Genomic DNA, 27,789 nt, shown 5'->3' with positions numbered 1-27,789 from the left:
AAACTGAGGTTAAATTTTTATGTTTTTATGAAATATGCTGTTTTTAATTTTGTTGGTTTTGATTTGTGAGTCTGCTGTGCTGCTTTTGTATGTATTTCCTGTCTCCTCTGTTCCTATTAATAGGTTTCTTTTAGGGAGTTTTTCTGACTTGGAGCTGTTTTACTTCTCGGCTCGTTGGTGCTGAGGCGGGGGTCTATCTGAGCAGAATAAATTACTATTCTTCAAAGGGTAAAAATCATCAGCATGTCAATGATCAGCCAGGCTAAAACACACACACACACACAAATACAAACTCATCAATTCAGCTGCTGCTAGGAGACCAGCTGAACCAGCGTCATCCTGTTTGTTTGCCTGCTAATGAATTTCTGCCTCATTTCAGTAGCCAATCAGAGTGCGGCCCTCTGATTCTCACCTTTGGATCTGTGATAACATCAGCACGCTGGGTAAACAGGTGAGACCCAACAGCCCTGCTGCTGACAATGAAGCTAAACTGACCCCAGCATGGACTCCTGTTTGTAATGGTTCATTCACTCGGGTCTTGGGGATTTTTTTTGCCTTTCCTGTCCGGGAGTGTACCAATCAGAGTTGTTGTCTGAAGGCCAAAAAAATGCCCAGCAGATTTATTTTCCCAAGTGGACCATTGCAGCTTTTGCTATAATAGTCCACTTCATTCATTCATATTTTATTAGATTTTTATTGGGATGAGTTGGGAAGAAACATTGCAGAGTAAGTTCAAAGAAGGAGAGTGAGAGAAAAATTGAGAAGAATAGGGATATATAGAGAGAAAAAACACTGAAAATCTGCTTAAACACCTGCTGAAAATCCTCCCAAAAACAACACAGGAGGGAAAACACAGCAACAACCAACATAAGTAGTAACAGTAAATAATAAATATTAAATGGAGCATACAGGACTAATAATATATGATATGTTTAGAGGCAGCAGCAGACAAGATAGTGTGCGTCTATGCTTACCCATTTATACACCTGTGTGTGCAAGCACCTTATTCATAAGGTTTCTCCATTTAAGTATCTAACAGTGTGTATGGGGTGGTACAGCCCTGCCCCATTGGGCCATGGCGGCAAGCCTGCTGCACCTAAGCAGCGGGCCGAGGGACCCAAGACCCAAGAGCCCCCAACTGAGGCAAAGTACCCCCTCCCTGTTGCCAGTTCCCCCACTGACGCCCATAGGCACCCCCATTCCTTGAAATTCACCAAGGTCAGGGGACTCAGGCCGGGGCCCACAACAGCAGCATCACCAAGTCCCACAGAGCGCCGACCCCACCCCAGGGGAAAAACTACACCCACCCCAACATTGAGTCAACTCTCAGACTACATAAGACAATAGACACCCAGGTTGAGTTCATCCTCCACCTCTGCTGGATCTCCCCCAACCTGCAGAGTGGACTCCACAAGAGCAGAGACCACATGCAAAAGATAATAACAACCTCGTCACCAGCTGAATAGGCCTCCAGTTCCACCGGTGCACCGAAGGCCCCCATGCCAGGGCCAGGGCCCCGTGCATGCACCAACCCACAACCCCAGTGACACACCAAACCAGGAACCAAGCCCCCCAGGCCCACCAAGAACGCCAGCCCAGAGGTGGTGCAACCCCAGGACCCCAAGTCCCCAAGCCCGGCCCCACCCAGGAGCAGCGTGGCCTTTAACCTACGTCTGCTAGCACAGACTCTCCTCCGGCCCTGCCACACGCAGTCGCCAGAGAATCACTAATCAAGAGCCACCAGAGCCTCATCCAGGTCAGGAACACAGCTCTCATGTCCAGCCCCCAAAGAAACCCACCCCTAGGGAACCCCCAGATGCAGTTCATGAGGATAGTCTTCTTAGCAAAGCATTAGGCAGTGAGAGCCATCTGGACTGTATTCATCTAAGTTGCCCAATAAGCAAACTGAAGGGGAGGCTGGAATGTTACATTTCAGACACTTTGAGAAGTCTCACATATCCAGCACCAAAACCTCTGAACTGGTGGACAGAACATGGGTGTAACTGTCAGGTGTATTCCCTTGACAATGTGAGCAGTTGTTACAAGATGTAAAACCCATCCCGAACATCCGTTGACCTGTATAGTGCACTCTGTGTAGTATTTTGTATTGTATTAATTGTAGACTGGGATTTCTAATCCATGTAAAGGTTTTTAAACATATGTGAGACCAGATGTTTTGGTCTAAGCTGACTGATCCCTCTCCCATTTTGCAGTAGGAAGGGAGATTGATCCATCTACGTGGAGGGTGCCCCGTATATTTTAGTAATTTTGGAGTTTTCAGATTAAGGAATTGTACCACACTTGGTGGTGTTTGTAATTTGACTTGCGTAGGCTTAACTTTCTTTTTTACTACAGATTAAATTTGTTGATATTCTAACTATCTATTCTTAAGCCCATATCGTATAACTAATCTGTTAAACATAATAAAGTATGTTCCTTCAAATATATGTTCCAACTATTTAATTCCTTTACAACTCCAATCTGGGAAGTTAATCATATTATTGTTCTGTAGTACGTCAGGGTTGTTCCAAATGGGTCTACGTTTCCATGGGAAGACTCAGTCATTTTTAGAAACTCCAACCATGCTGTCAGAGAAGAGCTGATGTTGATGCTTTTGAAGCATACATGTTGTTTCATGTTTGTGCTAATGAATGGCAGGTCCAAAGTCTCTATATTATTGCATAGTGCCTGTTCTACGTCTAGCCAGGGCTCGTCTAAGACAGTCTTTTTTTTAGGCAGATCTAGGCTGACCGTAAAACTAAACTAAACAGAGCATAGACTCTTGTAACTGTTCATTCACTTAGGTCTTGGGTTTATATTGTGACCTGAACTCTGGCTCCCTCTGCTGCTACAAACTACACTAACTAAACTGAAAACACTCATGGCGGTCTTCTCATAGTTTCAGTTAAGTACAGATATTTTGATAAATCCCTACAAACAGTCCAAATCCAGGTCCGCATTTCTGAACATTTTACGATTCAAGCAGTTACACTCAACCACCACAGGTTTGAAGAAAAAAAAAAACTCAGAGTGAACTGGAAGTTTTGAAGAGGTCATCATGTTTGTAGGGGGGTATACATCGAATACACACTGATTTTAATGTTATGTTGTGTTGTGTGTCAATTTGACATTTTAATTTAAACTGCTGCAAATACACACTTTGGTTATATAAAGATTGTGATATATTTTTGACTTTAGTCAGTTTTCAGTCTTTTTTGTGGAGAGTGAAATATTCAAGGATTTGATGGCAGTGACAGAGATCACAGCATTGTAGCTTCCAAAATGGAAAAATGTCAATGTAGAAGTGCTGTAAACTGAAGACCACCAGATGGCGACAGCTGCAAAAAGTCTGTGGGAAAATGACTTTCTGGCTGGACCCCTTTGAACACTCAGTTTATGAGACGCTTGCTTTGGGTAAATTCTTGTCACGTAGTACTCTACACCAGCCTTTTCTTATCACATCCAATTTCCTAGAACCAAGATGGTGATGGCAGAAATGCTTCAGAAGTTCAGAGATGAGCAGGTGATGTCACGATAGCTACAACCCCAGTGTACCGTTTATGCTCAGGACTGAAGCTGAGGGGGTATCTGTAACGAATGATTTCACAATAAAACTGTACAAAGGTAGACTGTAATAGAGGGTCTGGGTAGATCAGCTTAAAGAGCCAGAAATAATTCACCTTATGCAAAGTCTGTTTGGAGACCCACACATGGATCCTAAGAAGCCACTGATAATCTAATTTTCAGCATATTAGACATGCGTATTGTGTTGGGTTTACAGCTGAAAGAAGGTGGAGTAAGACTTAACTTCACTGTTGTTGAGGGTTCATGTCATTTTGCACAGCTTGTAAGTGAACTGAATTTCTGGATGCAGTCTGGCTGTGGAGGTGTGGCCAGTCAATGTTTTTGCTGGGCTGTTTGTGGCCTGGAAACTAGAACTTTGTTATTGTTCTCTATTCATTTCATGAGCTGTGTGTTTAATAAGCATCTAATCAAACAAAATTTATTATAAAATAGTGATTATTTCTTTTCAGAAATAATCGAACCATCAGGAAAACCAGCATCTCTAAAATGTAGCAACGCATAACACAGAAAAAAAAAAAACCCAGTCAGAACGTGAAGGCAGGCAGAAATGGACCTTTTTATTTTTCCTCGGGCGATTAACAACAGTGGATTGTCCTGACCAGACCAGAATGAACCGGAATGAACTAGACTGGACCCAGTTTGACCGGATTAAACCAATGAAACCAGTAAGACAGTAAAAATCAAACCCATGCTGACTGGACTAAACCAGCAGAAATGAGTTTGAGGCAGCCAGACTGTGGACAACCAGCAGAACACTGTTACTTTGTTTTTTACACTGCAAAACCACGGCAACAGCCACTATGGTCCAATCAGGTCTGGTCAGATGAGGCCTGATCCAATGATCCCTCCTCTTTCCACTCTCACTTCCTTCCTAAGAGGGGTCAATGATGGATCTACTGAATCAGGAGGAAACAAAGATGCTGATTGGTCCACACACAGTAAAATCCCGCCCGCTGCTCATCTCCCCGTAGCCTCCTATTGGTTGCCTACATCAATCAAAAAAGGAAGAAAGAAAAAAAAAAAACCCAGAGCGAGCCCTTCTCCCATTGGTCACCACAGCTTAGGCGGAAAAGGCTGTTTCCCCCCGCCCTTCCATTGGTCAGTTTCGATAACATGCCAACTGTCAGTCACTCAGCAGCGGCGAATCAGGTTGCAGTACAGTACCTGTGGAACTTTCAGGAATTACAAAAAAGAAAAGAGAAAAAAAAAAAACAAGAGAAGAATGAGGATGAACAAGGAGATCAACCAGTTAGATGACCTCGCTAGAAAAACAAAGAGGAAGTGGGAGGAGCTTCCAAGCCTTGTGTGTAATTTTTTGTTTTTGTCCTATTTCTCCGTGTGTGAGCCGTCCATCCGTCCGTCCACTTCCTTTCTCTTCCAACAGCTGATTCAGTGCAATGCATCATGGAACGATCGATCGCTAGGAGAGGGTGTGTCACTACAATTTTGTGTGTGTGTGTGTGTGTGTGTGTGTGTGTGTGTGTGTGTGTGTGTGTGTGTGTGTGTGTGTGTGTTTGCATCCTGTTGTCATGGAAACATGCTGCAGGGTTAGCGCTCCAGCAGCGGGTGGTGCTGTGTTGCATCGTGGGAACTTCTTTTTGTCCATGGGGTTTTTTTTAACTGGTATCCATGGACTCCATGTTGGCAGAGCTGGAGTCTCTCTGGATGGAGTCGAAGATAGCCGCCAGCTCCTGGTTAGATGAGATCTGAGACTGAAACTCTGACATCAGCGGTGACTTCTCGGCCTCGGGGATGGTGAGCAGTGCGACAACGGCTCGCATCGCAGACCGCTTCAGCTCGTCCTGCTTCTCGAACTCCTGCTTCACTGAGTTCGCCTTCACCTACAGAGACAGTGGAGACCGTTAAAAAAAACAAAAACTAGGCAATCGTAACTCCAGGAACATCAGTTAGTAAAATGCAACAGCACTCTGATGCCTCCTTTAAATGAGTCGTCTAAACACAAAAGTCAGTCATGGTGTTCCTCAGGGTTCTATGCTAGAGCTAATACTTTTTCCATTATACAGTCATGGTCAGAGGTTTATACACACTCATCATGGGCATAAATCTCAGGGTAATGTTGGGCTTTTTATTATTTTTTTTAACTGTTCTTTTTGGGTGGAATTATTGTATATCTTTGCATACATATTTAATAAGTTTAAAAACAAGAATTGGGAGCACAAGTTTGGATATATTTTGGATTTTTTTTCCTCATCCACACAGGGCCAAAACTAAATATACAACTACACCTCACTAACATTTGGTTAAATATACTTTAGCCAGATGCTTTTGGCAGACATCAACAAAGCATCTGGCATACTTCTGGATGGATATTTGACCACTCTTCTTGGTAGAATCAGTAGAGGTCATTTAAACTGGTTGGTTTCTTGGCACAGACCCAGCTTTTAAGCATAGCCCACAAATTTTCAGAAGGTTTGAGAGATCAAGGTTTCGGTAATGCCATTCCATAACCAGTTTTGAAGTGTTTGGGATCATTGCTGTGCTGAAACACCCAAGTATATCCAAGGTTCAACCATCTAGCTGTTGATCTGAGATAAAGTTGAACAATTTGTAAGCAGTTCTCCTCCATCATTACTCCATCCACTTTGTACAAAACAACAGCCAACTGCATGATGCTACAAGTGTTCTATGTTTACTACAAACATACCTTGTTACTGAGGCCAAACAGCTCAATCTTTGTCTTCTCTAACCATAAAGCTTTTCTGCAGATGTCATTCTGTTCATACCAAGTTGACTGAATGTGTTGATTCTAGAGCAGGGAATTCTCGGTGTTCTAAAAGTGACCTGACTGTGGAAAGCGATGGAGGTATTCCGGCAGTTTTTCCAATTCATGGCAGGCATGCCAGGCTCAAGCCTTGGTGGCTCTTGTGTTGTTCTTTGAACATCCAAACCAATTTCTTCTCATCTGAGGGTGATAGTCTGGGTCATCTTCCAGATGTTGGCAAAGTGGCAACAATTCTGAATAACTTGTAGTTACATACAGTTTTGTTAGAACTGATGAACTTGGAAATTGATGCTGTTTAGAAATGGCCTTAGACCTTTCTGACTTTTCTAAATCTATAACTCTGCTTCATGGATCACAGAGTTACTTGGACTTTACCACTGATCTGAGTATCGTCAATCCAGTGCTGTCAAACAAATCCTTTTTATGCTGGAAGTTATAGTCAATCATCATCACACATGAGACGTGAAGACATCATTGAACCTTCAACACCATTTACAAAAAGATTTCAGTGAGTGTGTGTGTGTATATATATATATATATATATATATATATATATATATATATATATATATATATATATATATATATATATATATATATATATATATATACACACACACACACACATATAAAAAAAATAACCCTGTGTAATTTAAAGAAAATAAATTATACTAGAAAAAGCAAAACAATACATCAGAAATCCTTAAAATCCCCAAATCATCATGACATTCAAACCCATGAGTAGATAAAAACTTCTGACTACAGCTGTACTTTCTTCCTTTTAACCTTGGCCTCCAGGAACACCATGAGGAATCTTGGGAGTTATTTTTAACCAGGAAAAGTCCACAATAAACAAATATGTTGGACACATTGGATCCAAACTGGTTTAAAAAATACCTTTGTGGTACAGGTGGCCCTCAGTGGCTCCACTAGTCTGTCCAGTCTTTGAAGAACAGCACTGGGACACAGAGATGACAGTCTAGCCAGCATCAGGAAGGTCAGCATCTGCAAACACAGCAGCAGCTTCAGTATCTATGATTCAAATACCTTATGGTGTTTAAACATCATGATCTCAGATATACACAAATGACTCCTGGTTTTTCACTGGACCATAAATGAAGCCAGCCACTCATATTTGAGTTTTAATGGAAGGATTAAACCTGAATTTAATGAAAATGCTAAAGGTTAAAATACACTTATGATTTGTAACTGCATCCTCAGGATCCAGGCCCTGGGGCTCAGACACACCTTGATGTCGTAGTGGTCCTTCAGACCGTCCTCCACGTGGTTGAGGAAGGTGAAGATGTCGAGTCGGTCCAGGCAGCTGTCCAGCAGAGTGTACATACACTCGAACGCAGCCTTCCTAAGGTCCAGCCCATCATCCACCGTGTGTTTGAAGGGTCCCATCTCCACCTGCAGAGTAGTAGGACAGTAGTCAGACGCATGACCTCGCCCACTCGGAGCAATCGAGTGGGCGAGGTCCTCACCTCTCGGATCAGCTCCTTCCGGACTTTGGTCTCGTTGTACAGCTGCGGTAGAACCGAGTCTAGCAGCTCGCGGATCAGACTGGGTTTATTGTGGGCGGCGGAGTTGAACGTTACCAAGGCAACACGCCGCACATTCAAGTCTGGATCCTCCAGCGTCTTCAGGAAATCCCCTGAGGACAAAAACGCCAATCAGAGGACAGACAGAGGGGGAAACTTTCATTTCTCACCAGAGTGTGACAAACTCTGACTTTAATGATAAAAACATCAACTTCAGACATTTTATAGTGTTTAATTAAGAAAATAAGGTCTTCTTGTCACGTTTAGAGTTTACATAAAGAAGGAGAAAAAGCCCTGCATCTATAGCCTTTCACAGCTGATCCAATTTTTCTATCATAACTTGTGTTTATTACAACTGTGAACGGGCGTTTTTACCACAATATTACTAAATATGTGTTAATCAGCAAATTAAAACAAGAACCAAAAGCTGCCACCCCGAGAATAAAACAAAGACGAGAAGTCTGATAGATTATTTTCTAGTTTCACACACTGCTGAAAATTGCGTCTTCTGATTCTGCTCGCATCATCAGAGCGCCACCTTCACCTCGTGCAGCTGTGAGTATAGTGACTGTGATGGCAATCAGCGTCTCCAAGTCTGAGATTAAAGATGGGTGGGGCGATCCCTCTGGGTTTCCACCCAGAGCGTCAAACTGAAGTATCTTGTGTTCACAAGTGATGGAAAGCCAGCAGTAATGCTAGCATTTGTGGTTTTTTGAGTTTTCATTTAATCACAGACCCTCACCTGTCACCGAAACAATGAAATCATGGATACGAGCAACAGAAAAAAAGATTCATCCCCTGTTCTTGCCAACCAATGTTTTAACGACACAGACTAGAAAAAAATATCTGCAACTGCCACGGCTACCCCTCAGCCTCCTAGTAAACAGACCTCTGGCTTCAATTTCAAAATCACATTGTTCTGAAGTTATCGAATTCACAAGACTTTCAGAAAACGTGAGCCCTGACTTTGACCTTTAGGTTGAGGTCACCGGGATTCAAACTCGTCTGAGATTTTTAGCTGCTCCTGCTCACATTCACAAACTTCTATGTCCACACCGCCCAAACGAAACAACAACAACATGAAGCTTGTGGGTCCCGAGTTAAATGTTCCTGAATTTCAAGCAGACCAGAGACAGCAAATGACACTGCTGACTGTCATACGACAAGACAGTTGGTCAGGCAACACTAACCCATCACAGAGAAAAACAAGAAGACGAGCTCTGGGACAACAGTGTAAACAAAAACAAAAAGAACCCAAAAGGGACAAAAGAAAGATAAATCATTTGGATTTGTGTGAGTTTGACAGACAAACTCCAAAAGCGTTTGTCTGTCATACCGAGTGTATGATCGCGCTGTGCGCACAGAAATTGAAAGCAGAACAAAATAAATAATAACATTTTTGCTGAGATGACTGGGAGCTCTCGTCGGTGCAGCCATCTTACGGCGCAACCGGAAACACATTTCATTGCAATGTTGACCCTGTGCTAACTTGCATATGACAAATAAAACTGAAAACTGAAACTGGGTTACCTATGCAGTTCTTCAGCAGTGGGTCAATGGGCTGCGGCTGGTCAGAGATGGTAAACTTCACAGCCGTTACCACAGAACTCCTGGCGTACGACGAACCTGGAAATGTGCAGAAATCAATAAATCAGCGTTGATATCGATCAGCCTCATCGCCAGCAACAACCCATCTGATTGGCTAACCGTATGGGTCACCTGAGAGCAGGTATCCTTTGAGACGGGGCAGCAACGTCTCGGGGTCGATCAGCGTCAGTTTGCCCAAACACTCGGCTACCACATTCCTGGTTCCCTCCTCCTGACACTCGCAGTGTTTGAGCAGCAGCGACCAAACAGACTCCACGTAGGGCTTCAGCCCGGAGACAGATGCCGAGCCTGCAAACAAACAAACAATGTTAAAACCAAACACACACACACGCAGGAAATGTGATGTATTTTTCCTCACTGATGATCTCTTTGAGTGAGTGAAGCAGCAGGTACTGCCTCTTGGAGGAGGAGATCTCCTGCAGGACGAAGGGCAGGTACTCTGGCAGGTTCCCCACCGCTATGCTGCCCAATGCGTACGAGGCTGCCGATTTCACCTGCGACACAGAGAGCAGGTGGCTTAATCTCCACCGAAACAACAGCACAGGTGAACAACCGCAGGAAAGCTCATTGCTTCCTTTGAACACATCACGTCAAAGATTAGCATCTTTTCAATCATCTTTTTTATTTAGTCAGTAAAATCCTTCTTGAAAATTTTTTATGGAACTTTTTCATTTTATTCAGATAGAACAGTGCAGGAAGGGCAGCAGAGCTGGGGGATGTCACATCTGGATTCAGAGTGTAGACAGGTGCACTTACCTCTTCACTGGAGGAGGAGAAAGCATCCAGGATGACAGTCTTGAGCTCTGGTTGGCCGCTGAGGTCCACGTGGTGTCCAACCTCACCCAATGAGAGCAAAGCGAGGAGCCTGATGGAGTCTGTGGAACGGCTGTTCTTCACATCCTGTGAGGAACACAAGGTCTCTGAATCTCGTGGCTCTTACTGCTCGCTGTTCATCGGAAGGCAGTGAAAACCTTAAAAAACAGCTCAATTAACCTGCAGAGAGGTGAACGCTGCTCACTGACTCACCTGGATGAACTGTCCCACCACGGCGGGCCCCTCAGTGGGACAGGCTCTGGTCAGAGCAGCGACGCACTTGGCAATGGAGCAGTACGCTTGTTTGTGCGGCAGGGCGGCACTCTGGGAGTAAACGGGGCCAGTGAGCATCCTCAGCAGGTCCATGTAGCCCAGGCCGGGAGTGTCGGTGGCCACGAGCGCCTAAGCGGGAAGTCACATGGTTAATATGCATATTCACGCCCACCATACATGCCGAAGGGTAAGCGGAGCTGGAAGTACCTGGTAGAAGTCGAGCATAGCAGAAAGCGCGCCTCCTTGCAGCAGCGGGGATCGAACCAGCGCAATAAGCTGCTGGAGGATGTTCCCGCCGCTCAGCTGACCCAGTGAGGATGGGTGAGTCACTGCCAACGTGGACAGGAAGCTCAGCGCCATCTGAGACACGTGCATGTCGCTCTCAGAGATCAGAGGAGGCAGCTCGGCCAGGACAGCATCTACCATGACCGGAGTCACCGCAGAGCTGAAGCACAGGATGAGAGGGTGAGGGTGGTGGACAGGGTGGAGCTGAGGTTTGGTGGGCAGGGCTTACTGGTGTGTGTGTGTGTGTGTGTGTGTGTTACCTGTAGTTTCTGAGGAGGATGTCCAGAGCGGCCAGCGTGCAGAGCTTCAGGGCACGCTGGTTCTTCCGGAGGAAGGAGGCGAGGATAGGAACGGCGTCGGGAAGAACGGGCCTCAGGTCGATTTTCAGTGGTGAGCCGGCAATCAGCGTCAGAGCTGTGCGCACACACACACATCAAACACTAACAGCTCCAGAACAATATCCAACACTTCATTTTGATATGGAAGCAGAAAAGAGACAAGCTTCCTTTGAGACACAACTGGTGTGTGGGCGGGGCTTACCTTTCACCGTTGTCAGCCTTGTGATCTCATTCTTGAGGCGTTCTAAGAAGATCAGCAGCGTTCCCGGAAGCTCAGCAGGCAGATGGTCACCTGTACCAGAAAAAAGGAAGACATTAAACCGAGGAAAGCTCTGTGATATCACATCATGTGACTGGCAAGTGTGTGCGTTACCTAGGTTACAGATGATCTGCCCCATACAGGAAATGGCTCGCTCTTTCACCTCCTGGTCAATGTCGGCGGCCTTCAGGCGCTTGATGGTGCAGGTGAACAGGTCGTTAATGTAAGGGGAGGGATCGAAGCTGTCGCTGGCTTCTGATTGGCTGTCCAGTGGTCGGATCACCTGGTGGAGACGCAGAACAGGATGGAGGATAAAAATCAGCTGTGATATTAGAAACAGAAAGGAGGAGGTTGTGAATTTGACTCCCACCTTTACAAGCTGTTGAGTAACAAGCAGAGCCTCAGAGGTGATCTTGTAAAAGGGGTCTCCCACGCATGACACCACGGGCGGGACAAGGGCAGGGACATGGGCATGGAAGGCGTGAGCGGGGTGTGTGACCATGATGACGTGGAGGCAGGCTAGGGCGTCGATCTTCAGGTTTGAGCTGCTCGACTTGTCGTTTAGAGAGAAAATGATACCTGCAGCGTGCACACACACACACACACACACATACACAATTACCTCACTGCCATCAAGACTCACACAGCTCCAAAGAGTAATCCCAGCAAAAACAGAAACATCAAACATTCCAAGAGCCTATACAAAACGTTTTGGAGCCGTAACCTAACCCCAGCAGAAAAGCCAGCCATTCTGACATCTGACTAAGATGCTGTTTTGTGGGTGTGTTCCTGTGTCCTCCCTGAAATCTGTTGCGGGGGGCTTACAGTTTCATGGCATCAACTCTGCACGACTGGGCCACAGAATTATGTAAAGAACTACAAAAATACTGGTGAAAAATATTTGTATCTGTGTGTAGTGACTGTATTCTATCATATCTAGATTATTCTTGACCTGCGGCAGCGTCACCTGGTATGAGGACCGGGATGTGCTGAGTCAGGGCGCCCGGGAGGACGTTCACCAGCTCGGTCAGCATGTTGAAGCAGCACTGACGGGTTTTCACGCTTTTCTCCTTTAGCTGTTTGTGCAGAGCTTTCACAATCATGGGGACCTGTGGAGGGCGAAAGATGTTACCAGAGAATCACAGGAGACCACCGCAGGTACTTCCTGCTGCTTGCGGTCAGCCTTGCAGGATGCTGAGGGTTTCCTGTCGCCGTGAGAACCAAAGATATGCTCCTAAAAGCTGTGCAGCACTGACATCTGCTGTAGGAAAGCTGAACTACAGCCAGAGACCAGTGAGAAACTGTCCTGAGAGAAAACTTTACACCCATTTCTCATACAGAGTGAGCACTGATTGGTTGCAAGGAGGTGATAACTTTTATCTCCTGTATCTAAATAACCTACTCCTAAGCTCCTCTAACATCTCATACTTTATACATCTCTAATATCTCTTTATTTCATTAATTTAAAAAAAAAATTCTGCTTCTGCGTGGCGAGCATAAAGAGAAAAGAGCTCCGTCCACAGCAGGAGCATACCTGGCTCTGCAGCATCGTCAGCGGCGTGTCTCCTTGCTCCATGGCGTCTGGATCAGCCAACCAGCTCTGAGCTGGTCTGGTCTGTTTGAGCAGCGACAAGTAGGCGTGGAAAACATCCGCCTTTACATTCTCCTCCCTCTCCTGCACGCGCATACACACAGAGGCAGGTCAGACATTAAGGTCATCGTTACACATCTCAGAGATAAAAGCCGATCAAATAACGCTACCTTGAAGCGACAGACGAGCGCAGGAGACACGGTGCGGTAGAATTCCGGGAGCATCTCATGACGAGTCGAGACGACAGCATCTAAACACTTCGCCGCCGCCCTTCGAACCTTCCAACTCATGTCGTCATCATCACTGTACTCATCGTCGCTGCCTGGAAAGGAAATGAAGAGATGGCGTCACCGATTAATGCTCAAACGCTTAATTTGGATGTAAATGAGTGGGCAGTGTCATGTGATTTCAAAGCACCAATCAGCTGAGCCTTTAACAGTTTAACATAAACTGGAGGTTTCTTACTTCAGCAGCGATAGCCAGAGCCAGGGTTTCAGTACCTTGATAGTCTTCGTCGTTCTGCTCAGCATCCATGGCGTTGTCATCCTCATCTTCATCATCAAAGTTGTAGTTGGGGTCGTAGGTCAGGTAGCGCAGGCAGATGGAGATGACGGTGGGGACGTGTGGGTAAACTTCTTTGGGACACCTGGAAAGAATAAAAGCAGTGAGCACACGAGGCACCGCCGCCACAGGTTCTTCAGTCTGAGACAGTTTTACCTCCTGACGAAGGACTCGAAGGCCTGGATGCAGTACTCTCTGAGCTCGTCATCATCCACGTTACAGAACTTCACCACCAGAGGGATGATCTTCTCCAGGTACTCACCTGTTAAAGAGAGACGAGAGGTCAGAGGTCAGGGAGGATTCATCTCTAAATCAGAGACATGACAGTGTGGAGGCTGGGCGTCTCACCAATCCTGTGTCCAGCCTGTCTGCTGATGGCGGCCGTGCACTGGATGTATGTCCTGGTGGTCGACATGTTGTCATTCCTCCCCAGCTCAGCGAGGAGGTGCTCGATCAGGTCGATGAATACCAGATTTCCGCAGGACATAACCAGGTGGCCCAGAGCCATGATGGTCCTCTGAAACGCCCAAATAACAAGAGGTAAGGACACAAACAGCTTCCTGAAAGCTCAAAAACACAAAAGTCAAAGCGGTTGGACAGACCTTTCTGACGGCCAGCCGGGGGGAGGTGAGCTGAGGCAGAAGGCAGCTGAGGATGGAGGGGTGGAAATTCACCAGCAGACCCCCCTGTCTGCAAACAGAGACACGGAGAAGAACTCAAAACTTCACCCATCCCCACCAGCGCCATCCATCGGTGACCGCCCAACTACGTACCTGCAGAGCATGTCGGCCATGATGTCAAGTGCCTCCAGCTGCACGGACACGTCTTCCTGTTTGGCGATAGCGCTTGTCAAACGACCCGTTATCTTCTTACAGACGCTGGCCGCTAAAGCTGAGCCTGAGACGGAGGCAGGAGGAGAAAAGATGAATCTTCGCATTTTCACAGGAAAACCATTAACGATCTGAAGATTCATGAACTCACTGGATACTGAAAACATTTTACAGATCAAAGCTCGCTCGCTCAGAAGTGATACTGAATGAAATATGTGCTGTTATGAGATCAGTACTAGTCAAATATTTTACCACTGGAGGCCGGCGGTAGCTCTCCAATGACTGTTTTGAGTCCAATGGAGGAAATGTCTCTGAGCTGCTCTTTGTCTGAAAGCATGTTGGTGCACAGAGTGTCCACGATCGTCTCCACCTGGTACTCCTTCACCTTACTGACCAGAGGGCCCAGGCTGAAACAAACACACCCACAGTCACACGCATGGACACGATCAAACAGGAAATAGGAAACTTAAAATCAAATAAATTACCATTTGACAGCCAAGTTCTGAACTTCTCCATTCTTGTCTTCCAACAGTTTGAGAATCATCCTCACCACCTGTTCATCAGTGTCAACAAAAAGTTCAATAAATTATCAATAAATTATAATCATTCATTAGACAGACACCAGGTGAAGCAGTGCGAGGTCATACACACGGACCTTCCTCTCGCTGTCGTCGTCCAGCTTGATCGAGTCTTTCTGAAGCTCTGTCATCAGGTCGTTAGTTGCCATAAATCTGGAAAACAGCGAACAAACAAATTAATAAAGCGAGTCGAAGTGTGCGGTGATCAAACGCACAGATGGGCGAGTCATTTTACAGCTGAGGAGATGCAAAAAGTACAACATCTGCTTCAGACAAGTCTTAGCTTTCCTCCTGAAAATCTCAGAAAAAAGAAATGATTCTAATTTGAGTTTTTAAAGCTTGGAGTAAAACATCCAACAGGAGGCGCTGAAGAGACCAGGAAATGGAAAGGACTAAAAGGGAAAAGGACATGACAAAACGGGCAACAAAGGAGGACTTATTTATTCTGCTAGAAGGTCAGATCATGAACTCTGAAAATGCATATTTAAGACTCAGTCCGTGTTCTTCCCAAAGTGTTTTCACGTCAGTTTTTCCTCCAGCTGTCCTAATGAAACGGTTCATTTTTACACCAAAACCCCGTTAGGTTGAGCTCATTACAGCAGGATTTCAAACAAGTAAGTAGACGATATAAAAAAAAAAAAAAAACTTGCTCCTCTCACACTGAGAGGATCAGTAGAGGATTCAGCAGCTGGTGTCTTTTTCGTTTGTGTGTCAGAGCAGTGAAACGACCCCCTGCACGTTTCTCACCAAACTCTCGGACTTTCCATCTGTGACGTCATCCAACACGACCGGTTTGGCAGTGGGTCAGTGATGTCACACTGACCTCCACAACCTGAAGTCTGACTGCTGTTGGGTGCCAGGATGAAGCCCTCGGACCTGACACTGGTGCAGGACAGTTGAGAGATCAACCTTCAGAGTATTTAAGTTTTAGTCTTTTATCTCCTCAAATGTGCATCAGCCAAAGTCCTGAGTGCTTCATTCAGACATGCTGACCTCTGCTAAAAGAGCTTTTATAAAAACCAACGAAGCAAATTGGAAATAAATGAAATTATGTAAGACCCTCTCTTTTGTCTGAGTTGCGTCTCTCTAAAGCGAGCTTGGTAAAAATAATCTGGAGGATGACAAACGAGCCGTTTTAGGACACTTTTATTAACTTCTTTAAATGGATCCGTTTTTGCTGCAGATCCAAATCCTTTAATGCAGAATCAAAGGTGCTGTCAGTCCTCCGAGGTTCACATATATAGAGCCCAATACAGAGGATTGAAGCTGCCAACATCACAGAGAAAGAAATGTATAAACTGCATTTTTCTTTGTACTAATGCACATATTTAATACATGTTTTATTTTGTTTATTTTACCTAATAAGCCAAGTACTAAATTCTCAGAGAAAGTCAGATAATATGCAAAAATAAAGGCATAAAATGTAATGAATTAAAAATATATATATAAAACTGAAGAAACCCTGAGATGTACAGTGCAAAATGTAAAAAAATATTCAAAATATGTACCATCAGTAAATACATTTTAATAAAAGAGGCAATAAACCTATTATAAATATACACAGTGATGTCAAAAAATATATTATTGACAAAATAATGAATTCAAATTTCACAAATTACGCTGAATTTATTATTGGCATTAATAAAGAAAAATGTGAAAAGTATAATGAATAAAATCCACATTTAATTTACTCTCGGATTTCTTTACTTTGTCATTAATTTAAAAAAATAGAATTGCTTATTTAACTAACAATGAATAACTTAAGGAATTTTAAAAATTGAGTAAATAAAGATCAATAAAACTATGAAATAGAATCTACCAACTGTGGGCATTCATTCATTTATAAATTGAAATCCTCACCATTTCATTCATAACCAGTTAATTATAAATCTAATCATTGCCTGCTTTTTTGTGCATTTAATTCTGCATTCTTTCCCACCTTAAAAATGTCTCATTATATGTTTTTAATACATTTACTTTCTTTTTAATTATGAAAATAAGGAGTGGGTCATTCATAGAGTATCAGTGTGCAAACTTTAGCATAAAACAGAAAAATAAGTCTAACAATTATTATATTAATGAATAAATCTGAGAAATAAACAATAAACACATTTTAAAATGTAATGAAAAATTAAATACCATTAAATGTTATATTTACATGAATGTATTTTATAGATTAATGCCTATGTTTATCTTCCACATAACAGTACTGGTGCACTGAATATTAGTATATTCTTTTTGGCATTCGGTGAATTTTATTTCATTTTTGGGCAATTTCAGACATCTGCCCCAAGCACCTCATGCTCCATACATTTATAAAATAACTAATATGTAGTTCCTGTCTCACAGAAGCCGTGTGGAAACGCTCAGATCAGGCCTAAAAGTGGGTCAATTTTTACCCAACAGGAGGCAAAACCGACAGCTTTCCATGATATCGAGGATTCCTTGTTCTGAGAGGGCGGCCGTCAGAAGCGATGAAGCTGATTATCTGTGCTGCCAGCTTGTGATCGTCCCCGAGCAGCTGACACAAAGAGGGCCAGGCTGCTCTGAATTTCAAGCTAAATATGAGCTTCTTTTTACTGGTCAAAGAGTCTGATCCAAGCCACTCTGTGCCTCTTTATGCAGCACTCCTCACAAACACATCAACATGGCTCAAAGTACGACCACCACAAAAACCAACACAATCAAGCAAAAACATACAGAGGGAAATAAAGACCGCACAGATAAAACTAAAGTAGTATTTATGTTTAAAATGATCTTAGTATTCTAATTTTGCTAAGATCTTTTTTTTATTTTCTGCCACGTGCTTCTTTCTCCAGTGGCAAAGTTTTACGTTAACAGACATCAGACTGCTCTTGGAAGCGAAGCCCTGCCCAACTGATGCTTAATGGCTTTCAATGGTGGCTTAAAGGGCGACGAGCTAAAACAGCTCGTTTTAGACCAAGAATGAAGGGAAACACAGAGGCTGAGCATGAGTTAAATGTGGCTTATTTTGAACTGTGAATCATGCAAAGCTGCGCTTGCACAGTCTAAGAACAAAATCGTGGAGACCTGGGATCGACAACTCTTTTGTTTCCTGTTCCTGAACAGCTGATCAGTTACTTCAATCAGCTCTCAATATGTTTACCCTGAGTTAATGAAAGAAGGCAATCATCAATGGAGCTCCAACACTATAATTCACCATGGTAACAGGTAAATAAAGAGCAGAGCCTCCATTTCAATCCAGATGAGCAGGGCTATGAAGACATTTTAGTGCTGACCGTGATATTCAAACAGGAGGGAAGAAGAGAGTGGTTTTAATCAGCTCTGTCCACTCTGTCATCATCACTGACTGAATGAAACTTGATAACCGCACTTTAACTTATAGATGATGCAGTAATCCTAATTTGATTAGATCTAATTATCCATTTAAAATGTTGTTTGGCTTCATTTAATCACTGAATCTCAATCAATGAACACACGTAATGAGTTTACAATCAGACTGTGTGCAGCTGCTTCCAAAAACTCACTTTTAAATTTTAAATAAATTTAGTTCAGTTTCATCCTTACATCTCCAATCCAGTCGTGGCAGATGTTTTTCCATCAGTGTGATAAGTTACAACACAGATTAGTTTGATTTAACCACTGTTTCTCAGTAACGTACAGTAAATGTTAGTACTGACAGTCTGACGGCTGTGTTACTGCCCACAGTGTTACTGCCCACAGTCTCGGAGGCAGAAAGATGAGACTACAGTTTATTCTGAGCTGATTATAAATCAGTGATGTAATCGCAGGATCTGCCCTCATATATTGACGAGTGACTGACCTTAAAAGCGCTCGTGTAAAGTAAAAACACACTTAACACCTAAACTGGGATTTCAGTGTGTGTAAAATTGTCTGTAGATGGATTCATTCCAATCTTCAGCGGCGACTTCATGAATGAGGAAATGAAACTGAGTGTCAGTCAGCTGGTTCAGGTGCAGTAAGAAGGGAGGAGCCAGAGAACAGTTTTAGTTCACAGAGTCTGTTACCATGGTAACTGGCACAGAGTTTAAGTTTACTGTGAACCAGAAAACCCAGTTTCCACCTGAGCTCAGGATTAACAAACTCCTGGAGCAGGGCCTGATGACGTTCTTCTTCCTGTCAAATCAGTTTATAAGCTCAGTTTTGAACGCTCCAACATAAATAAATCATTGCATATTTGTGTTCGTCTGGCGCTAACGGACCTCCTGTCAGACGCTTCTGCCTTCACTATTTGCTAGACGATATCAGCTGCAGATGATCAATAAAAACTGTGTGACTTCAGTCTGCCTGTTAATAAACTCATTAATCTGAAGCTTCAGTTCAGGCTGCGACTGCAGCATTTCAATTTCACCTGCTGATTATACTGAAGATGAATCGATTAAACATTATGAAAAACAGCAACAGAAAAAAGCAAGAAGGCCTTTTGTGAACTCCCCTTTGTTTTTCAGATACTGTCATTTATATATGTAGGTTTTAGCCCCGAGTTTCTGTGGTTAAAACCCCTATGGTGGGGATTGGGGGGGGATGCAGTTGGTAATCAGTTAAAAAGCAGCAACTGGTTTTTATGTCATCCTGAAAATGACAAAGAGGAAGAACAGGTTGACCAGGAGTTTCCCTCGTTGGCTTCACACTTATTTTCTACAAAGAGCATGCTCCGTCACCATCATCTCAGCTTACACTACCTGTGGTGTACCACAGGGGTTAATTTTAGATCAGGTATTATTTCCTTAATATACAACTTTTTACAAAACACACTAATGTTTGTATTAAACATCTTCAAAGCTTCAGTGATCTCCTGCAGCAGGTGTGTCATAATTTAAGGCTTGGTTAAATCAGTCTCCTTATTTCTTAAAGTGGTCTTTTTGGTGAATGCATTTTGTAATGAATTTAAGCATTCAAGTGATAATTTGTAAGCCTATGTCACTGCATGTGATTTATCAGAGTGCCATGGGTAGCCAAGCACCAACCCTCAAAGTTTGAAAAATTAAGACAACACCGAAAAACCAGAAAATGCACTTCCTCCAACTCTCATGTTAGAATCCAAATTTACAGCAGCAATAAACAACCTCTACAACTAGTTTCTTTCTCCATAGCTGCTGGTCATGATGTCGGTTCGGATATGTGGTGAGAGGGAAACATGCAGATGAAACCAGGAGATGTCCTTACTGAATCATCAGAGCTGAACAGGTGATGGAGAAACAGGTTTACCTTTTAGGTGATATGAATGAGTTGAAGCGAAGTTATGAACTGTTTCTGAGAGACAAATAACACCAGGATCCTTTTCTAAGCAGCTGACAGCTGGTAACTGTGCAGGGGCGGGTCTAGCAAAGTTTTGCCAGGGGGGCAGGTAGGGCATTAACAGGGAGAGGGGGGCACAAAGAAATATTTTTCTTTGTTATGTCATTTAAAAACTTTGAATACATAATTATCTGAATCTTACAACAAAAGTGGTCATCTGACTAAATGTATAGAAATCCATTATTGTTCATAGGGGTGGGGAAAAAATCGATACTGTGTAGTATCGTGATATTTTGTTTGCTAATAATGTATCGATACAGGGACAGCAGAAATCGATATTTTGTTACAAAAAAAGTTTTTGTGGACTGGAACATGCTCTGACTTCAGATGTTGATCCTTTTTCTGAACAAGAATCCTGACATTCCTTCACTGTCCAAATGTGTTTAACTTGTTTTTAGGCATGACAGTTAACATGACAGTTTACTTATTTTAATTTAAGATATGTTTTATTTTAATTACGTTTAAAACTTCGTAATTTAATGTAAAATTATATTTTGTTTTAATTTACTTTCAAATTCTTCAGTTGCTGAAGGGGCTGCATAGTTTTCATAAATTGCATAGTTCAGAATAGCTATAATTGTACCAGATGGTTGCATTCAGTTAATTTGGACTAGACTGTAATACAAACCATTCAAGTTTGTCAACAATAAAACTGACTGAAATGAGAGAAAGACTGAGTGTGAGACTTTGATATTAGATAAAATGAATATTGATAAAGTTTACCTTTATGTACAGAATCTGAATATCACAAAATATTTTTAAAAATTGCAATAATATCGTATCGTGCATTAAGTATTATGATAATATCGTATCGTGAGATGTATGGTGATTCCCACCTCTAATTGTTCATAGTAATTTTTTCAGGGTCCCATCATAATTTCTTCAGAAATAAGTACTGTATATGATGCCAGTATTTTCCCACATTTTCTAGATTCTGTACCAGTACTGTGTGTAAAATGCCATCAAAAAGTCAATTAAGTTTTATTCTTTGTCACCTGTCTCTCTATCTCCTTTCACTTTTTAAAGGTTGCCATGTTAGAAAAAATATCTTGCCCTGCCATGCTGTTTATTGATGTGGTAAATGAATAGTTTATGAAAATATCTCTAAATCTGTCATTTATTATTTTTAATATTCACTAATGGTCATGTCTCACCTCTAGTCTTCTCTGTCTTAATTTCAGGTTTCCACCATGTGTTGTAGATAGTTCAGGAGGTTAACTCAACCAAGCAGTCTTTGGGTTTCTGTACTGTTTAGAATGCCAGCATAGGGAGGATGGTGTACATGTATCAATCTAATAAACTTTAAGTTTATTAGATTGATATATATATGCCAACAAGACAGTGTACATCACTGCGACAACAGCGTTTGTTTTCATTCAAAGGCTTTATGGTTTTTCCTATAATACCTGGTGGGCCAGTCTCTAGTCAAAATGCCCGGGCTGATTTTTTGTGTGTATTATTGGCTTCTATTAGCCGTCTGAACTAGACCTCTGGATTGGAGCGTTTGTGCATTTTTAAAAACATTTTTAATGAAATTATTTGACTAATAATATGGCTGTTGTGTAGTTAATCATACTAATAGACTATCCAAGAAGTCTGAGCCCCAGTTTAGGTTAAAGACGAACCTAGATCGAAGATTTAATTTGGATTTTAATTAGCAGGTATGCTGACCCTGTACAGTGTACTGATGCCGCTTCCATGTTTCTGAATATGGTCTCTTCTTACTCCAACAAAAACAATAAAAACTCAGTCCAGTAGCCAAAAGGTGCTGCCACTCTAGCTACAACCATCTTTTAAATACACTATGTATAGTGCTGGTTGCTCCCCCGCAGCAGGCTTCTAAAAGCTGACCACTCAGGAGGACAGTAGTGTTTCATATTCTACTCTTGACTTAGATCAGTATCAAAGAAAGCAGCTTCCCAGAAGCTCTGTTACCTACTGTTCAAACTGTCTGAAACAAGCCAGGTTTGTGTGAAACCAGACATTTTCTGACTAACAGAAATTGTTCCTATTTGTTTCCTATCTGAAACAAGCCACTTACTGTCTAAAAACAACTACCTTCTGTCTGAAACAAGTCGTTTGTCTACTTTCCTTCCAGAAAGTAGCCAATTTTCTGTATGAAACAAGCTGTTTTGATGGAGCTACAGCAGCTTATTTCAGGGAGGATGAACTGCAAGGCTGTACCGAGGCCCAGTGAGAGACAAAGCTGGCTTTTTTTGAACTGTGACTCACGCAAAGCTGCTCTGACGAGACTTTTAAAACAAAACAACCACAGAAATGAGATCAGAATAAGACACCTTTAACACTGATAGAGTCTATGTGAGTGCAAGGCTGAAGCTCCGACCTTCTCCGTCTGTTTACCGGCGTCACCACACCCCCGTTAGCTGGAGCGACACTTTTACGTTAAACCCGCCCGGTTCCCGGGAGAAATCCCACGGGGGGGGGGGGGGGTACCTTCACATTTGAATCTACATCACAGAGCGCCGTCACTCATGCTAAGCTAGCCTGCGGATTGACAGAAGTTGGTGCTAGCCCGCTAGCCTGCAGGCTAGCTGCTAATGCTAGCAGCTAACCGCGGATGTGACGATGATCAGACAGGTGGCATGCTAGCTGTTAGCCTGAGAGCGACAGGCCCGCCGCAGCAAAGCGCCGTTTTCAGTGCGAAATAACAACACTCCGATGCGATAAACAACAACTGACGGTCAGATCCCTCCACCCGGGCGTTGTTTTACCTGAAATCCTTGTCGCTGGAGGTCATTTTCTCCAGCAGGTTGGAGATGTGGTACGAGGCGCTCGCCATGTTGGTGCTGTTAGCCTCCTACTAGTAGAGTGCGCTCGGTGAGGATGTTCCGGCTGCGGGCTCTGGTGTCTCTGGCTGGCTGTGTGACCGCCCTGCTCGGATGATTTCGGGGGTAGAGAGTGTGTTTCTGTCCTTCTTCCTCTTCTTCCACCTTTCTCTTCAGCTACAGCGACTGTCGCATCCCGGGGCTACCAGTTTGGTGTGTTTGAATGGAGCTCCCGTTCTCTCCGCAGAGGGGCGGGGTTAGCGGCGCTGGACGATGCGGGGTCGAAGGTCACAGTTTGACCAATTTTTCTGTCAGTTTGTCTTTCTAAACCCTCATAAAAGGTAATTTTACCCCAAGTAAAACACTCACCCGAGTCCAAAGTGTGAATTAAAACGACTCACTGAAAGTCTTTAAGTCATACATTCGACATTTTATCTTTTTGTCTTCTTTTTCCTTTTTTTTTGACTGAGGTCAAAAAGAATCAGATTAAGAGGTTTTATTATCACGTGGACAGTAAAATTCAGTAGTGTAGTTAAATAGAGGTCAGCTTAAAAAAACAGTGAGGCAGTAATAGAATGATAGCAGCAAGAGTGAATGGAAGAGGTTCACAAGATGTTAGTGTGACCTTCTCTGAATAATGGTTTGGACATGTGGAGAGGAGGGATAGTTGCTGTATTAGATAAAGGATGTTGAAGATGGAGCTGCCAGGCAGGAGGAACGGGCAAGAAGATGTCAGCTTAAAAAAAATGGACTTGGAGAGATAAGATTAATGATTGCACCGAGGAGGTGACAGTCAGTCATCAGGGATAGTGTCCAGTGTTGATAGGAAGGCAGCTTTTATTTTCTCTTGGAGATACTTCCTGTCCTGAACAGAGGGGCTTCAATGCCACCCCGTGACTGAACTGATGATGATGCATTCAACTGCACATCTGTAGAAACTGTTGACGATTTTGGTCCACCAATCTGTAAAGATCTGGGAATTGAGGAGAACACTTTTGGAACTTTTGGGAGAGGAATATTGTCCCATGGACCAGATGTTGCACTAACACCTGTGTATACCTTTTAGCATTGGTGATGTATTTCCAAATGTGAAAGCTGCTAATTCCATTGACACTTATACACCCCAATACGATCAGAAATGCAGGCTTTGAACTGAGCGCTGATAACAAGCTTGGTGGCTCTTGCCTCTTCTATTTAGCATCTGTGTTTTCCAAAAAGAATTTAAAACTCTGATTTGTCTGACCTCAGAACAGCCTGAAGATCACAGGCAACCAATATTGTGCACAGAGATTCCTCCAGAATCTTTCAGTTATTTAGCGTAGATGATGAGAAATTCAAAGTTAAATTTGATTTATGAGATTTGTTTTTCCATTTTAATGAAGCCTTAGGGAAGATAAAAAAGAAGAAGATAAAGATACTAAATGATTATTTAAAACACAGCCTCAATCATTGAACTCATACGTCAGAAATAAAAGACACAAAGGATAAAATTATTTTTTTATCTTCTAATTCTAACTTTCTGCATAAAAGTTAAACAGAATCACATATGAAATTTAAAAAAACAAACAAAAAACGTCCCCCATCAGGACATAAAAGGTGCCTCCTTCAGTCATTCTGCTCTGCCCTATATATTTAAGATGTAACTTCACACTCAATTCCATGAAATCCTCTCATGGCCCCTCAGGTTTACCCACTGTCGCTGCAGAGGGACTCAAAACTGCAGGCTGAGAACATCTGGACTAAACTGTGTTCTTGAATCCAGCAGTTTTACAAGCAGTGTTCAATGCCGTCATTCACCTGCAGCAGGTGTTTTTATTCAGAGCCTCAGTGAGAGCTCCACCCTTTAACAGGACCTGTAAACTGTGTGTGTGTGTGTGTGTGTGTGTGTGTGTGTGTGTGTGTGTGTGTGTGTGTGTGCGTGTGCCTGTGTGTGTTTACAGCTATTTTGAGCATATTATCCTCTGCTCAGAAGTGAATCACCACTCACACACACACAGTAATTTTATACATGCGGGAGACGCAGTCAGGATATTCAGGATGCTGTTTTTGTTGCTTGAATGCATTCAGTATGCAATTCAGTCTCTGTGTGTGTGTGTGTGTGTGTGTGTGTGTGTGTGTGTGTGTGTGTGTGTGTGTGTGTGTGTGTGTGTGTGTAATGCTGATGTTGTGAGGACATGAGTGTTTACAGAGGTGTACTGTAGGATCCTCTAGGGACTAAAACAACAAGTCTCACTGTGTAAATATGAACATTAAAATTAAATCTGGATTTTATTTGATGTTAAAAGTCGTCTGTGTGAAATTCAGGAATTAATATAAAATAAAATATTGCTCTTAGTAAATGGGGACTGTATTTTATCCTCGGACTCTGCTAGGGCAGCTTTGCATGATTCACATTCATCTTCTGTCTTAAAAAGGCTGTTTTAGCCCCTCCCCCTCAGCCTGAGATTAGGAATAGCTGCTCTCGGTGATGTCATAAAGGTAAATGAAGAGAAAAACTCCTTGAAGTTGAGTGCTTAGCACAGTTAGAACATTTTTAATCACATCAGAAACATATACATCTTGAACTGAAGAAAAAATTCACAGCTGTATTACACGGACTGAGCTCCATGTGAGCTGCTTAACTGTGTGAATCTACAGGACAGTTCAAAATGCATGAAAAATGTAGAACAAATGTGGAGGGACGCATCAAGTGTATAATCTTTGCTAAACCAAACCTATGGGTAAAGGAGAATGAAATTTCTATAGTGCATCAGTCGGAGCCCATATTACCAATAACTACCTCAATGCTGTTGGTCAGCAGGTGCTGGTGGAAACTGTGATAAAGGAAAGAGAAGAAGAGGAGAGGGATAGGCATATTAGGAGGCAGTGGGAGAGAAGGCAGAAGAAGAAAGACTTCTCAGTTTGTAAGAGATGTTCTGATTGAATCTCTGTTCTAAGTGAAACGAGCAGGGTTACTTTCCACTTCTTCTTCTTTTTTGGGCGGATAATTTTATTTTAGATTTTCAGAATATAAAACAAAAACAAAAACACCACAGGACAGAACGCCAAAAGGTGGGATAGATGAGAGTTTACAAATCCGGGTCCAGTTTAGCCCAGTCTGGCTTTTGCAAAGTGTTCCCGAAAGGGATTCTGGACATTCAGGCTTACTTTCCACTTTTAACAGACAAACAAATTGTGAGGTCGGACATGTTGGCAGAGAAGCAAATGCAGCTCACACAAAGACCCAAATTTGAGTCGTGCACGTGACAGATTTCCACACATAATTATCTTTTCTTTTAAGGATTCAGGATGCGTTGCTCGCTTACGTTTAGGTTGCCACTTCTTTTAAGGCTCTGTTTTCTTGGTTTCCATGGTGATGTGTTCCCACTTTGTCTGGACAACTGCAGACAGGGACAGTCTGCAGTTGTCAGTTTCCTGCTGAAATACATTAGAAACATTACAAATTCATGCTGATTTTCTCTATAACAGGCTCATCACCAGCTGTGTCCATGAACACAAACAAATATATGGCTTTTGCACAAAATGACAACAAAAGAAGGAAAAACAAACAAAGTAACGCACAAAAAGACCACAGAGTCTCCTCTGTGTTACTGTGAGTCAGTGTAACACACTCTGAAATTATGGAAACATGAGGCTGGGGGTGTGTTCATGTCTGCCTTCGGAAGAACCAGCCTCAGCTTCAGCTTGTCCTCGCTTCGGGTGCAGCTGGAGCTTCTCCAGGCCTGGTTTTCAGGTTCAGGTTGGAGTCCGAGAGAAGGAAAAGGACATGCTTGGCATCAGTGAGGGGTCCTCACAGAGGCGGGAGCAGAGTGGTGTGTGTGTGATGAGTCACAGATCAGTTGAGTGGGATGTTTACAAACCCCCAGGCGCTCTCTCTTTCTGTTGACACATAATGCAGCCTCTGACATATGCACGCTGTGATTCCAGCGTGTGTGTGCGTGTTTGTATACGAGTGTGTTAAAGCATTGACAGCGTTTGACAGTAATCTATGAAATGAGGCTGCAGCTGCATCTCAAGTACTCACAGTCTACTTCCGAAATCTCTGAGGAAATAATGATGATGTATTTTTTTTTTTTATTTCTTGAACTCGACGGAGAAGCAATGAAGAGGATCATTAATCCATTCACACTTTCAGACTCATCAGCTTATCATCAGCCTTGGCTTGATGAAGATGAAAAATCCTCGCAGGCTCACCTGAGTTCATCACTGTGTTCATGTCCTGCATGTTAACGAAGCTCCCAAGCTCAAGGTCCGACAGATGAAGCTCAGGCTGAAGCACCAAGAGCTGCAGTTTTGGTTTTGGTTTCCCCATAAACTGTAAATAAAAGATGACATCAGCCACATGGACTCCACACTCTAATTAACTTGTCAAAATAGTCCTCATACTAAATGAAGCCCCTCAGTCTATCCTCTCCTGTGTCTTTAAGAGCCTCCCTCCCTAAAAGTCCACTTTAGTCTGATTGATGAACTTCTGGAAGCTACTAGAAGGGCCACACCAAGGCCTTGAGACTGTATATAAAAGATGGGGATTTGGTGCATGAGTTCCAGTTAAGTGATGGTTTGATTTAAAACCCCCACTTCCTGTCACCTGTGGTTGATCCACCCATAGTCTCTGAGTGTCGTTCACCTCCTCTGATAGCTGTGAGACTTTGATTCTTCTTGATTTTTCATTCTTGGCATCAAAGCTAGATTTG

The 27,789-nt window shown here is 43.0% G+C and overlaps 1 protein-coding gene across 1 annotated transcript; it reads right to left on the bottom strand.

Annotated features, from left to right (window-relative positions):
• Positions 1-55: 55 nt before the first annotated feature.
• Positions 56-23,375, bottom strand: cand1 (cullin-associated and neddylation-dissociated 1). The gene is made up of 26 exons (XM_085138058.1): positions 23,042-23,375; positions 15,086-15,161; positions 14,916-14,983; positions 14,683-14,837; positions 14,374-14,497; positions 14,203-14,290; positions 13,949-14,117; positions 13,757-13,862; positions 13,540-13,685; positions 13,210-13,361; positions 12,983-13,123; positions 12,416-12,557; positions 11,819-12,027; positions 11,563-11,731; positions 11,392-11,481; positions 11,112-11,265; positions 10,774-11,011; positions 10,507-10,695; positions 10,237-10,380; positions 9,839-9,974; positions 9,592-9,768; positions 9,403-9,498; positions 7,816-7,985; positions 7,577-7,741; positions 7,226-7,333; positions 56-5,426 (listed from the first exon to the last, which is right to left on the bottom strand). The coding sequence occupies exons 1-26, from the start codon at positions 23,107-23,109 to the stop codon at positions 5,202-5,204; spliced, it is 3,705 nt and encodes a 1,234-aa protein (XP_084994184.1). The 5' UTR covers positions 23,110-23,375; the 3' UTR covers positions 56-5,201.
• Positions 23,376-27,789: the final 4,414 nt, after the last annotated feature.

The sequence above is a fragment of the Neolamprologus multifasciatus genome, chromosome 17 (genome assembly GCF_963576455.1).
Source record: "Neolamprologus multifasciatus chromosome 17, fNeoMul1.2, whole genome shotgun sequence".
NCBI lineage: Eukaryota > Metazoa > Chordata > Actinopteri > Cichliformes > Cichlidae > Neolamprologus > Neolamprologus multifasciatus.
This window is presented reverse-complemented; position numbering and strand designations above follow the sequence as displayed.

Coding starts and splice junctions, on each gene's coding strand:
- cand1 (XM_085138058.1), bottom strand. CDS start 23,109: ATGGCGAGCGCCTCGTACCACATCTCCAACCTGCTGGAGAAAATGACC. Junction 9,975..10,236: donor TCTCCTCCTCCAGTGAAGAG/GTAAGTGCACCT, acceptor TCTGTGTCGCAG/GTGAAATCGGCAGCCTCGTA. Junction 7,742..7,815: donor GGAAGGAGCTGATCCGAGAG/GTGAGGACCTCG, acceptor ACTACTCTGCAG/GTGGAGATGGGACCCTTCAA.